The sequence below is a fragment of the Pseudoliparis swirei genome, chromosome 1 (genome assembly GCF_029220125.1).
Source record: "Pseudoliparis swirei isolate HS2019 ecotype Mariana Trench chromosome 1, NWPU_hadal_v1, whole genome shotgun sequence".
Classification (NCBI taxonomy): domain Eukaryota; kingdom Metazoa; phylum Chordata; class Actinopteri; order Perciformes; family Liparidae; genus Pseudoliparis; species Pseudoliparis swirei.
Genome location: NC_079388.1, coordinates 21,179,089 through 21,193,818, shown reverse-complemented (window position 1 = coordinate 21,193,818; position 14,730 = coordinate 21,179,089). Strand labels below are relative to the sequence as shown.

At 45.9% G+C, this 14,730-nt stretch overlaps 1 protein-coding gene across 2 annotated transcripts; it reads left to right on the top strand.

Annotated features, from left to right (window-relative positions):
• Positions 1-4,612: 4,612 nt before the first annotated feature.
• rnf2 (ring finger protein 2) lies at positions 4,613-14,707 on the top strand. 2 transcript variants are annotated; one of them, XM_056406706.1, is made up of 7 exons: positions 4,613-5,105; positions 7,525-7,626; positions 9,264-9,424; positions 11,700-11,915; positions 11,993-12,313; positions 13,736-13,937; positions 14,240-14,707. In XM_056406706.1, the coding sequence occupies exons 1-7, from the start codon at positions 4,740-4,742 to the stop codon at positions 14,456-14,458; spliced, it is 1,587 nt and encodes a 528-aa protein (XP_056262681.1). In that variant the 5' UTR covers positions 4,613-4,739; the 3' UTR covers positions 14,459-14,707. The 2 variants fall into 2 exon arrangements, with proteins under 2 accessions (XP_056262681.1, XP_056262595.1); XM_056406620.1 differs by having other exon boundaries at positions 13,721-13,937.
• The last annotated feature ends 23 nt before the right edge of the window (positions 14,708-14,730 follow it).

Below are 14,730 nucleotides of genomic sequence, written 5' to 3'. Positions count from 1 at the left end.
ACGTGAATAACGTAAAGAGTTGTTTGAAACTACTTAATGAGGCGGGTGAGAATATCCCTCGTTTTGTGTCTCATTACATAGACGAATTTCCGCCTGTGACGTTCAACTCCCTGGATGTTTCTTGCCTGCTTGGGAAAATTGAGCGTTTAAGTGCAGACATGACCTCAATGAAACATGCTATGTGTATGCAGACAAATATCTGTGAGGATCACCGAGAGATAACGGCGGATATGAATCAACGCATATGCCGGGTTGAACAGCCTGTGTTGAGCGGAAGGGATGCACCGATTCACCAGGTTAACGAGGAGGCCCCGAGTCGGGGTATGGAAGGTGTAACTCGGTGCTGGAGCAACATCATCTCAGCCGAGGGGTTGCGCCCATTCACCGCGAGAACGAGGAGGCACCGAGCCGGAGTATGCGGAGTGTAGCGCCGGCGACTGGGTCCTCCGCCCTGGATGCCAGCGCAGCAGAGGGACCCTGGAGTGCGGAGCGGAAAAACGACGCGGCGGCAATGTCACCTGTGTGGAGCCGTGTGGTCAGAGAGGGTCGCCGCCTGAAACCTGCCACTGAATTACAGCCTGGAGCTCGTCCACATCCCCCAAGAAAGAAGAAGACTCCTGGTATTGTTGGAACTGGTTCTGGGGGAAACATACAAACTATAAAGACTAAACTGGTGAGTGTGTTCGCTCCAAAATTTTTGCCCGATTCGGACTCCGAGGCTCTGGCAAGGTATCTAAGGGATAAACTGTGCCGCGATGTAACCTGTCAAAAGATAGACACGGCTTCAAGTCGGTTTAGTTCCTTTAAAATTACCGCCGAATGCAATGACGTAGGCGAAATGTACGAGCCACAGCTTTGGCCTGAAGGGACTTTTGTACGGCGTTTCTATGAAGCCCGCAAGGCTGCGGTTGTGGGGTCACTGGGGGTAAAAACACGTGTTGCAGTAAGGGACATGCTTGAGGTTGGGACATCTGCTGCTATGCAGTTATGATTGTGAAAACATGAGTATTAGAGTTGTGTCCTATAACTCGTGGCTTGCGCCTAGGACAGTCCGCCGGGGACAAAGCGCGACGCATTGTTATTGACACTTTAATGGAGAGTGCTGATATATTGTGTATACAGGAGACTTTTTTAGCCAAACAAGACCTGGATAAACTTAATTCTATCAATACAGACTTTCATGGGGCAGGAGAATCCACAACAGATCTAAGCCAGAGAATAGTGCGTGGCAGAATACCGGGTGGGGTCGCCATTCTGTGGCATAAAAAGTATGATCCCCTGATCAGTGTGATTAGGCTAGAGGTGGACTGGTGCATAGCAATTAAAGTTGTACATAATAAGACTGTTTTTGTCATTTTAAATGTTTACACCCCTTATGAAAGTAACCAAAACGAGGATGAATACCTTCATAGGCTCGCTTTTATTAGTTCCTTTGTCAAAGAAAGTGCATATACAAATATATTTATTTTGGGGGATATGAACGCTGATATTTCAGATAATATCTCCCTGTTTGGTCAACACCTAATGCAATTTTGTCACGATAATAAGTTGGTTCTTTCCAGCAAAGTGCTCTTGCCAGTAAATAGCTCCACGTCTCCCAGTGAAGCAGGCGTACCGCGTCTTGGCTGCATCACTGTGTCCAGCTGATGCTCATGATGTCTCCAGGATGTTGCATCTTGTCTGAGCTACAGCAGATCACTCCCTGTCTCTATGACACTGCATGTTGAGAGTCTACCTGAGTTGACCAGTAATGATGATAACCATGAACACCACTTTAAAGTAGATTGGTCAAAGCTCACAGAAGATGATTTATTGTATTACAATTCACAAACTGATAAGAGCCTCAGAAATATTGATATACCGCTTGATGCGATTCTGTGTGGCAGCATCAACTGTAAAAATCAAAACCACAATAATAATCTCTGTGTAATGTATGATAACATTGTGAATTGTCTAAATAATATAAGCAAATCATTTAGTAAAAAAAAGGCTAAACAACATCATCTTAGGCCAGGATGGAATGAATATGTGTCTGAACTCCATAGAGAAGCTAGAGAAGCTTTTAAAAACTGGGTTTTATCAGGAAAAGCAAGACATGGTCCAGAGTGCGAACACAAGAAACACACAAATGCACGATTTAAATATGCTGTGCACTTCATTAAAAGAAATGAACAGGCCATGAGGGCAAACTCCATGGCCAAACATTTTCAGCAGAATAATGCCCTTGACTTCTGGAAAGAAGTTAAAGTTGTCAATAACATGAAGACGCCTCTGCCATCCAGTATTGATGGGGCAGTTGGTTCGGACAGTATTGCAGATCTGTGGAGTAAACACTATAGGGACATTTTCAATAGTGTTAAGAGTGACACATTTAATATTGGTGATGTTCCTAATGATGCTGGTGTGTGTATTAGACCTGATGACGTGTTGTATGCTATTGAAAAATTGTCATTGAACAAAGCATGTGGCCTTGACCAAATAACAGCAGAACATCTGAGGCATGCGAGCAACAGGCTGTCAGTGTTACTTGCTGTGTGTTTTTCTGGTTTTTTAATGCACGGCGTACTTCCTGACTCTATGCTCACCGTGTTGTTAGTGCCAGTAATCAAAAATAAAACCTGTAAAATATCTAGCATTGACAACTATCGACCAATTGCTCTGACCAGTATACTTTCTAAAGTATTAGAACGAATCCTCTTAGTTAGGCTTCAAGATTACATCTTAACCACCGATAATCAATTTGGTTTTAAAAGTAAACATAGCACAGACTTATGTATATATGCACTGAAGGAAGTTGTTAGTAAGTACAGGAGACATAACACCACAGTATTTATGTGTTTCCTGGATGCATCTAAAGCTTTTGATCGAATTAATCATTCCAAATTGTTTGTCAAATTACAAGAGCGAGGGGAGCCACCATATTTGATTAGGATTTTGCACTTTTGGTATGCACGTCAAACCATGCGAGTGAGATGGGGTCAGAGTGTATCTGCACCCTTCCTAGTGACAAATGGTGTCCGACAAGGTGGAATACTGTCCCCTGCACTGTTTAATCTCTATATGGATGACCTCTCGAAGGAGTTAACAAAGTGTAAGACAGGATGTGTGGTGGGAGAAAGTCTCATTTATCATCTCCTCTACGCTGACGACTTAGTGGTCCTGTCACCCTATAGTGCTGGCTTACAGCAACTGCTCAGTGTGCTCAAGGTATGGGGTGGACTGTGATATCGAGTTCAACTATAAAAAGTGTTATCATGATAGCAAAAACCAGGGAGGATCAGAAGCTACATTTTCCTTCATTCTTTTTGGGAGACCAGGAGCTAAATGTGGTTCAAAAATACAGGTATTTGGGTCATATCATCAGGAACGACCTCAGTGATGATGACGAGGTGCAGCGGCAGTGTTGCAAACTGTATGCACAAGCCAACATGCTGGCACGTAATGTCACATGTGTACAGAAGACGTTCAAACCGCTCTGTTTGGAGCCGACTGCTCTCCTCTATACAGCCCACCTGTGGTGCAGTTATAGTCAAGGGAAAATGAAAAAGATGCAGGTGGCTTTCAATGATGCCTTCAGAATCCTGCTCAAGCTTCCGAGATGGACAAGTGCAAGTCAGATGTTTGTGAGCCGGAATGTTCCCACTTTTCATGCTGTTTTGAGGAATTTTATGTATACATTTAAATGTCGACTAAATGTTTCGGAGAAAGTAGTTATAAAAGCCTTGGCTGACGCAGCACTGAGTGATACCAGCTGCAATGGCTGGACCGATGTCCTCGTGTTGTATATTGTTGTTGTATTTGTGTTTGTTGTTTTATGGACCCATGAGTCTGGAATAAAGATATATATATATAAAGAACGATCATGACGAGACAAGAGACAAGACGATCTGACACAAGACACAGGTAGACACAGGCTTAAATACATGAGTAAACGGGGAACAGGTGGACACAATCAGGGGTGGAGCAGACAATCACACTAACGAGGAAACACCAGTGCAGGAAATAAAGTTTCTGAAATGAGAGAGGACAGTCACTACAAAATAAAAGCAGACATGGAAAACAGGACTTAAACCTAAAACTTAACACAATCGACGAGACATGACATATCTTAACAGGTTTATGATAATTATGATAACTAAACATTAACGTTGCGGCCCTTGGGGTTAATCTTAATTTACCTCAATGTGTTTCCTGAGGTTGGTGAGTTGTTGAAGGCCATATCTCCGTAGCTTTCGGTCGGCATAAGAGGCACTTCATCCGGTAGGAAGAAACTTTCACTCCGACAAAAGAAAAGAGTTCGCCCAAATATGGCCACGGACGTTGATCTTGGTCCCCGTGGTTGTTCGAGTAGCTTCCATTGCTGCTCCACATGAAATGAGTCGTATCTGTAGCCGCTCGCTCGCATCCTGGGCATCACTGGGAAGAGAAAACACGCGGCAAGGACCACTGACCCCCAACCTGGTGCTCGTGCTGCGTTCAGGTGTGGTGCGGCGTGTTCCACTATTTCGTGACTATTTCTACTCCGAGAAAAGTTGTTGACGGGGGGGGGGGGGGGGTGGTGCTAGTGACTATTTTTGCTCCATCCCAAATCCCAATGCGCGCAGACCGGCGTCGGAGCTCTGCAGCGGAACAATCGATCGGCGTATTGAGCACCCCTGCATTCAAGCATTAAATAGCCGAGAGGTTTTTTCAGCGTGAGGAATTCGATGTGTGTTGGGAGTGCGTGAGATGAGACCGAAATGCGTTACTTGAGAGCCCTGATATCTATCTTTCTTTCTTTACGTTGTTATACACCAACTGGCCACTGGGGTCGCTGTCGCTGCCACGGGACCGACGCGTCCTCCGAGCAGCCGGGAGGACGGAACGAGTACTTCCGGGAAGAAGAAGAAAGATGGCCACAGCTAACGTCAGCTAGCTTCTGGGGCTCGAATAATGCTGCGCTCGCGTTTATTTCTTCGTGTTGTTTCTCCTGCGGCGGCTCGTTCGTGACGACAGAGACCCGTCGACGGCGTCAGAGAAGCAGCAGCGCAGGAGGTCGTCCGGGGGACTTCTTGAGTATTTTCTGTGGGTCTTTGAGGGGTCTCCTCGGGTCAGCTGGTCGTCAGGTGAGTCCCTAGTTCCTCTTCTTTAAAGCCTCCATCGAGCTGCTGTGGAGACTTCTGCATGCACTGAGCCTCTCAGGGCAGCGTGTCACTCACAATATAGACACAAAGACAATGTAATAACAACAATAACACAATGTGTGTAGAAATGCGTAGATAGAGATATATATATATATTGTAAATAGAATAAGAAATCACAATATAGAAAAGTAAGAAAGATGCACAATATATACACACATAGAATAAGAGGAAGGCACAATATATATAAATATATATGTATATAATAGCAGAATAAGAAAATAATCACAATATATAAAAATAAGAATAGAAAACTAAGAAAGATGCACACAATATATATGAAATAGATAATATAATAAAAGGAAAAATGCATACAAAAAAATATATATTGATCAGGAACAATATATACAAATAATAGAATAATAAGAAAAATCACTATATATATATATATGTAATAAGAAATGCACAATATATATATATTAATGTGTATCATAAGAAAATTAGACAATATATAAAAAAACTGAACAGAATACAAAAGAATGCACAATATATATTAGGGCTGCAACTAACGATTATTTTGATAATCGATTAATCGGTTCATTATTTTATCGATTAATCGGATAAAAAAACAAAAAAACTTTAATTTTCAACCCTTTATTCAAAACAGGGTTCGTACGGTCATGGAAAACCTGGAAAAGTCATGGCATTTTTAAATGGCTATTAGCAGGCCTAGAAAAGTAATTGAACAAATAAAATCCCAAAATATTTGGAAAAGTAATGCAAATTTGTTTTATTAAAATGTTAATTTACACGGTATATATGCGGTATGCTTTGGAATTCTTATTGTTATTTTAAATACTACATCTCACTTTGTCATGTATAGACAGAGTTTTCACAAAATGTTTAATCATAGAAATTTGGTTTAAAGTCATGGAAAGGTCCTGGAGATCCACTGGTCAGCATGTGGATGAACCTGTTCACTGGTCACCATGGTGATGATGAACCTGTTCACTGGTCACCATGGTGATGAACCTGTTCACTGGTCAGCATGTGATGAACCTGTTCACTGGTCACCATGGTGATGAACCTGTTCACTGGTCACCATGGTGATTAACCTGTTCACTGGTCACCATGGTGATGAACCGTCACAAACAGACTGACAGCTCTCCTCTCCTGAGCAGTGGTCCCCATGTGGCCCCGCCCCCTGAACAATATCAGAGACGCGTTCCCATTCATTATTTTTGTCACCTGGCCCGCTGCCATTGAGATTGCAGTGAGACGCGGAAAAAATGTGAAGTGGTGCTCTAAGCAATAAAACATCTTTGATGGGATGTGTCGCGTCTCGGCCAATCAGCGTTCAGATGTCCACAGCGTTTGGGAAGTTAGGTTAGCTTGAATGTTAGTCCGCTACATCTGCTGCTGGCACGCTGCACGGTGTAGCGATGCTAACAAAGTACCCGTACGTTAAACACGATGTGATTTAGCATATTTTTAGAATCGATACTTCATTAAAAGAGCGATCAGAGCTCACGCTGCTCCGCTCCGTTAAATGTTGTCTGCACGCGCAGCGCAGCGCTCACACAGCGAGTGGGGGCGGGGCTTATCTCCGTTGCCTTTCTCCGTGGAAAAATATTTTCCGCTCTCCGCCACGGAATAAATAACCACGTTGTCTACGTTATCCTCTTGTGGAAATGCCACACACGTGGTGACATGTAGCGCCCTGGTGTCTGGGTTCATAACGTCACCCGGAGGCGCACTCAGCTCCGTGAACGTCTCCGACTACGTGAATGACTTCCGCTTCCAGCGCCACGTGAGCAGCAGCAGCCAATTAGATTCATCAACAGAGGAGCAGCTCAGCGCTGATTGGCTCTCACAACGCAGCGTTCTGTCCTCCCTCCGCTCTGCGCTCAACTCAACTTTGTTTACACTCCGTGACTTATTGAGCGCTGTAATAATCACGCGACACAACGAATCGATAATGAAATTCGTTGCCAACTATTTTAATAATCGATTTTTAGCAATTTTATCGATTCGTTGTTGCAGCCCTAATATATATATATATATATATATATATAAACATAGATTGGAAAAAAATGAAAAAAATCACACTTCATCCACAAAATATCATATTAATAAGGAACAATATATACAAATAATATATTAAGAGAAATTCACAATATAGATAATTAAAATATATATAATAATTTAAAAAATGCACAATATTAGATATAATAAAGATCGAATATGTCAAAATAAACTCCAGCGTGGCTCATTGGTTAGTTTTTGATGGAGACACACGCACTGCTGTTTTAAGTTGAAGCAGTTCTCCATTGCAGATTAATGTGTACAGTTTTTTAAAATATATGTGTCCATTTATTTGTGTGTGTCTTCTCTCTCGGCCCAGAGAGGATTGTGGGAACCAGTCGTCATGGCGGCTCCGGGGAACATCCAGACTCCCAGTAAGACCTGGGAGCTGAGTCTGTACGAGCTCCACAGGAGCCCTCAGGTAAGCGTGGGTGTGCCCTTTATCAATCTGTTGTTGGATCATCAGATATTTAATAGGCCTATACAGGGCTCCAGACTGCGACCAAATGGTCGCATTTTGCGCCTAAAATTAGACACAGTGCGAGTAAATTTTTCATCAACTCGCGCATGCGCGACCAGTAAATTAGCAGATTTCTTTTTTTTGTTATTAAATATTTGTGTTGCTTACAAACTTGTTCTACACTTCAGCCCACTACAGTTAGCGATAATGCCTGAATGACTGGTTTGCTAACCGACATTAACTCCAGAAGAAGAAGAAAGGAGACGAAAACCGAAGCAGAAGGCTGGCCTGTGTGTGAGAGGGGGGGGGGGGGGCTAATGTGTGAAAAGAGGCGCACCGCAGCGGAGACGCAACGAGGGCCGCAGAGTGAGAGGTCCACGAGGGGATCCTCACCACCGAGCGGCGTCCCCGTCCCCCGAGTTGAATCTCTGGGTCAACTCAGCCGACTCTCACATGTCTGAGCCCTTATAGACTGATGTTCACGGTAAACACATTCCATCTGGAGCGCGCGAGGGTTTTGATAACGTTAGCGGAAGGATTTAAGTGACAACATCCGGTTTTGCAAAGTTAGCGGAAAGAACCACGTGAAACAACATCCGTTTATCAAAATAAGATGTCGACAAATCATACACGAACATATAAAAGTAAACAATGAACTGATGTATCTTTATAGATCATTTCTGAGATTTAGCTTACATTATGCTAACATTAAAACATTTTTACTGTACCAAGGAAGAGTTTATAAAAATTAGTCAGTCTTTTGTATGTTAAGAAAAGTCCTGTAAATAGATTTCCCCAAGAGTTTCAGGAAATGAATAATGCAGATGTGTTCCATACATATCTGAAATCCCCTACAATAGCAATCAAACAATTTTAATGTATCAATTAGGACATTTTTCAAAGTAAAAGTCCTAAATGTTTAAAGAAATCTGTAATTTCTTTAATGTTTGAGTTGCTTTATACATGTATTTCCTCAGTCCTAGGCAATACTGCTACACAATAAATAGAATGCTTCAATCGACTCGGTGATCGGTATTATCGGTGATCGGCAGATACTGATTTCAGTGATCGGTGATCGGCACCAAAAACCTGATCGTGCATCTCTAATCATAACATCATCAAACCCTAGATGGTTTTGAAAAGAGAACGTGCTGCATACCCTGTTATAATGGTAGGGGAAACACTGGAGTTGATAAGCGTGTCTTCTTGTCTGATCAATACACAACTGTGAGGTGCGTGAATGGACAGAGCGGCCAGCTGCTGATCACTCACTCAATAGCTCGACCTGCACGAACATTTTTTTTGGGGAGCACCGAAGACCCATTTTGACCCAGGAAAAATCCTGTGTGCGCCCCTAAATTTTCTGCTTGCGCCCCTAAAATTTTAAGTTAGGGGCCACTGTGCTCCTAGTAAAAAAAGTTAGTCTGGAGCCCTGCTATATATGTCCTACACGCTCATAAATCAGGTGGAAGTCGCCTCCGGGAGTCAGGCGACGTGTTTGTGAAGCGGGAGCACGGGCCAATCGGCGTCCGGCTTGGAGCTGGGGGCGGGGCTTGGGCCGTCTGTCTGTCTGACTGTCTGTCTCTCTCTCTCTCCAGGAGGCCATCATGGACAGCACTGAGGTGGCCGTGTCTCCTCGCTCTCTGCACAATGAGCTCATGTGTCCGATCTGTCTGGACATGCTGAAGAACACCATGACGACCAAAGAGTGTCTGCACCGCTTCTGCTCCGACTGCATCGTCACCGCGCTGCGTTCAGGGTGAGCGCGGACACGTGGAACCTCAGCAACTGGAAGAACGCAAGATGATAATAATTTTGAATGCGGCGTATTTAAAGTAAAAGATAAAATGACCGCGTTGACGCACACTATAGAAAAAATATATTGTAAAATAATAATGATAAAGAACAATATATACAAATAATAGAATTATAACTATATATATATAATAAGGAACAGAATATATATATCCAAATAAAGATACATAATATATAGAAAATAGGTCAAACGTACAATGTATACAAGAAATATAATGTATTAATAAGGAACAATATATACAAACTATAATAAGAAAATCTAAAGATAGAATAAGAAAAATACACAAGTTATACAAATAATAAAGATGCACAACATATACAATAAATATAATATATTAATAAGGAACAATGGACACATTGTTATCGTGTTTATTGATTTATAACCACAAAAATCAAATGTTCAGGAAAAGAAACATGAAAAGAGGAAAAGTTGCATTATTTTATCAGATGTCTTAAAGCCCCACTATGTAGTTTTTCCCTTTTAGCGCCCCCGTCAGGTTTTTAGGTATTTAACGTTTACTTCAGTGTCGTAAATACCCAGTTACGATAGATGCAGCCTCGCATACACTTGTATTGAGTTGGGATCATGTGTTGTCCTGTATTATAATATTATTATTATTTGTACGTGTCACGGGTTATAAAAGGTGACGAGGGGGAGGTGACGCGAGGGTTTTTTGTTTGGAGCGCACTGACAGGCGGCGGACTCAGAACGGCAGCAATCCGGCGACTGTTTCTATTTTGGATTCATACCAACGGGCGGGATCACTAATAGAAGACTGCGCAGGAACACTGAACTGGGCCAGCACCGACCGGACTAGGGTGAAGGAGCGCGGGGATTGAACGCTGCGCCTCGCCATGTTATCGCTTGGTCGATCAGCTGTTTGCCGGCTTTTTTTGGGGGGGGGGGGGGGGTGCGCGCGTGCAGTCATTTACTTTTGTTTTGGGGGACTGCAAATGTGGAGTACGTGTGATCGAATACAATATTGTTGACAACACCAAAAAGCTACATAAAAAAGCTCCCCTTATACTGGAGCTGCGAGCGTGGACTGGCACTATATGACATTGCGTAATCACTGCCAGAAAGCAGGTCGAAGTACATCCGCCCCGGAGCGGGCGGCTCCAGAATCCTACATAGCGGAGTTATTTCCCCACAGACCCCCGATGGCGGAGGCGCAAATCGTCATATTAAAAGTCATTGTAGCGGCACAATTTTTTTCAAGCTGTTATTTTAAGGTGCCAAAAGTTACATAGTGTTGCTTTAATAAAAATATTAACAAAATGTAAAAAAGATGAAAAATTTACAATATATTCGCAGTTTTTAAACCAAAATAGGTGACTTACGTGAATCGTGTAGATCTGAAGAGTTTTTGTTTTTGGGGGGGGGGGGGGGTGGTCAATTGGCCGGCCGGCGTTTATGAGATTGGAGTGGGACACGGAGAAAATGTGGAGTGGTGCTCTTCACAATAAAACATCTTTGATGGGACGTGTCAATCAGCGTCAAGATGTCTTCAGCGTTTGGGGGTTCAGGTTAGCTTGAATGTTAGCCCGCTACATCTGCTGCTGTCACGCTGCACGGTGTAGCGATACTAACAAAGTACCTGTACGTTAATCACCATGTGATTTAGCATATTTTTAGTATCGATAATTCATTAAAAGAGCGATCAGAGCGCACGCGCTGCTCCGTGTCGAGCTGTCTGCGCTCACAGCGAGAAGCGTTCAGTGGCGGAATGTTTGGCTTTAAAAATACACAAGACTTGAAGACTTGTTCACGCCAACAAAAAAAAGGAAGTTGGTTCATGAATGACCATATTATACACAATATTACTATTATTATAGGGCCCGATCACTGACTTGGTGTCAGAATGGAGGAACTACAGATTATCATACAACGTCCAACATCGATGTTCGTGGAAGTCACCCCCCCCCCCCCCCCGCGCCTATCCTTCTCACTTTTTTCACCCCTGACCCGTTTTCATGCCTGATATATACAAGAAAATATAATATTAATAGGGAACAATATATACAAATAATAAAAAGAAAATGTCACTATATATTTATGTGTGTATATATATATATATAATGAAAAATAAGAAAGATTCCCTATTTTTTGTGTGCATTTTTTCATGAAATGGAAAATAAACACTGACACGGCAAACGATAAATAAAGTAACGGACAAAGATCTTGGACTCAACCGGCGTTGCTGACTCCGCCCCCTCAGGAACAAGGAGTGCCCCACCTGCAGGAAGAAGCTGGTCTCGCGGCGTTCGCTGCGCCGCGACTCGAACTTCGACGCCCTGATCTCGAAGATCTACCCGAGCCGCGACGAGTACGAGGCGCACCAGCGCCGCGTATTGGAGCGCCTCAACCGGCTGCACAACCAGGAGGCGCTGAGCTCCAGCATCGAGGAGGGGCTGCGGCAGCAGGCGCGCTACAGGTACGAGGGGCGGGGCTTAAGAGGGGAGGGGGCGGGGCCACACGCGTGAACTAACCAGAACCTTCCCGGCACCGCAGGAACCACCGCGTGAAGAAGCCGACGCAGGAGAGCGACAACACCACCTTCAGCGGCGGGGAGAACGCCGACGCCCGCTCGCACCTGTCCCATGACTCCGCCCCCTCGCACGCCCCGCCCCCCCCAGGCCAGACGCCGTCGGAGGGGGCGGGGCCGAGCTGCAAGCGGCCGCGGGCATCGGACGAGGGCTCGGCCGCTGAGGCGGACAGCGGCAGCCCGACGCCGACGCTCCGGCGCCGCAAGGAGGGGCCGGCCTCCGAGATCGAGCTGGTCTTCAAGCCGCACCCCCAGCTGGTCCAGGACCAGGACTACAGCCAGACCAGGTGAGACCAGGTCTTTAAAGGGAACCAGGACCTCCTGAGGGTGAGACCGGGTCTTTAAAGGGAACCGGGACCTCCTGAGGGTGAGACCAGGTCTTTAAAGGGAACCAGGACCTCCTGAGGGTGAGACCGGGTCTTTAAAGGGAACCAGGACCTCCTGAGTGTGAGACCGGGTCTTTAAAGGGAACCGGGACCTCCTGAGTGTGAGACCGGGTCTTTAAAGGGAACCGGGACCTCCTGAGGGTGAGACCGGGTCTTTAAAGGGAACCGGGACCTCCTGAGGGTGAGACCGGGTCTTTAAAGGGAACCGGGACCTCCTGAGGGTGAGACCGGGTCTTTATAGGGAACCGGGACCTCCTGAGTGTGAGACCGGGTCTTTAAGGGGAACCGGGACCTCCTGAGGGTGAGACCGGGTCTTTAAGGGGAACCGGGACCTCCTGAGTGTGAGACCGGGTCTTTAAAGGGAACCGGGACCTCCTGAGGGTGAGACCGGGTCTTTAAAGGGAACCGGGACCTCCTGAGGGTGAGACCGGGTCTTTAAAGGGAACCGGGACCTCCTGAGGTGAGACCGGGTCTTTAAGGGAACCGGACCTCCTGAGGTGAGACCGGGTCCCTAAAGGGCACCGGGACCACCTGAGGGTGAGACCGGGTCTTTAAGGGAACCAGGACCTCCTGAGGTGAGACCGGGTCTTTAAGGAACCGGGACCTCCTGAGGGTGAGACCCGGGTCTTTAAGGGAACCGGGACCTCCTGAGGGTGAGACCGGGTCTTTAAAGGGAACCGGACCTCCTGAGGTGAGACCGGGTCTTTAAGGGGAACCGGGACCTCCTGAGTGTGAGACCGGGTCTTTAAGGGGACCCGGGACCTCCTGAGGGTGAGACCGGGTCTTTAAAGGGAACCGGGACCTCCTGAGGGTGAGACCGGGTCTTCAAGGGAACCGGGACCTCCTGAGGGTGAGACCGGGTCTTTAAAGGGAACCGGGACCTCCTGAGGGTGAGACCGGGTCTTTAAAGGGAACCGGGACCTCCTGAGGGTGAGACCGGGTCTTTAAAGGGAACCGGGACCTCCTGAGGGTGAGACCGGGTCTTTAAGGGGAACCGGGACCTCCTGAGTGTGAGACCGGGTCTTTAAGGGGAACCGGGACCTCCTGAGGGTGAGACCGGGTCTTTATAGGGAACCGGGACCTCCTGAGGGTGAGACCGGGTCTTTATAGGGAACCGGGACCTCCTGAGGGTGAGACCGGGTCTTTAAAGGGAACCGGGACCTCCTGAGGGTGAGACCGGGTCTTTATAGGGAACCGGTCCCGGAGGTACTTGTACATGAGGTCCTACATGGTGGACTTCCTGTCCAGGAGGTCCTACATGGTGGACTTCCTGTCCAGGAGGTCCTCTTTAATGTAAAGCGTCTCCAGCGGATGCTCCTCCAGGTTCGTGAAGACCACCGGCAACGCCACCGTGGACCACCTGTCCAAGTACCTGGCGCTGCGCATCGCGCTGGAGGACCGCAGGGCCCAGGACAGAGGACGCGAGGAGGCAGGAGGCAAGGAAGGAGGAGAGGGGACGAGTCTGAGGAACATCAGCGAGAAACAATACACCATCTACATTGTGACCAGAGGGGGCCAGTTCTCTGTGAGTGGGAGGGCAACTTTATTTTACTATATTAACTTGACACTGAATATCCTAACTCTAACCAGGGGTGCACATAACTGTTTTAGTGCTGAGCGATGCGGCGCGCGAGACAGAGCCGAGAAGTGTTAACGCGACACTAGAGAGTGACATGCTGCTGTAGAGACGATCAATATCAGATCGGTCAGTACGCAAAGTAACACAAGTGGCATTGACTATTTTTGCCCATGCGTACCTGTTATGTGAACCCCTGACTATACTAACTTCATATTACGGGTTATATTAACTTAATACCCCGTCCTCAGACCCTGAACGGCTCTCTGACGCTGGAGCTCGTCAATGAGAAGTACTGGAAGCTCCGGAAGCCTCTGGAGTTGTTCTACGCTCCCACCATGGAGCAGCCACCCCCACTGCAGAGCCCCGCCCCTCAGAGGGAGGCCCCCGCCCACATGAGGGACTTCAAAGCGGAAGTGGAGCCTCAAGAGAACTACGTCCTTGTTGACAAATTTGTCCATTTCAAATAACTGAGTCTTCATGATTATTTATCAAGTCTTTATTTAAACATGACTGTCCTTCGTGTGTTTAATGACTCAAACATTACATAACTGCTGGAGCCTTCCCAGCATGCACTGGGGGGGCCGCTCTATTTTACGATAGTTGGATCTTAAGTCATAAAGTCTCTTCATTTCATCAACTGCCTGTTTAGTTTATTGAATATTTGTATATTAAGAATGCAATATTTCCCATTTGTATAATTAAACAATAAAATCCCATTTGGCGTGAAATCATTTTGATT

Excerpts from the sequence above, each read along its gene's own strand:
- rnf2 (XM_056406620.1), top strand. The coding sequence starts at position 4,740 with ATGCGTTACTTGAGAGCCCTGATATCTATCTTTCTTTCTTTACGTTGT. Across the intron at positions 5,106-7,524 it reads TCGGGTCAGCTGGTCGTCAG|AGAGGATTGTGGGAACCAGT; the intron begins GTGAGTCCCTAG and ends CTCTCGGCCCAG. Across the intron at positions 11,916-11,992 it reads CGGCAGCAGGCGCGCTACAG|GAACCACCGCGTGAAGAAGC; the intron begins GTACGAGGGGCG and ends CCGGCACCGCAG.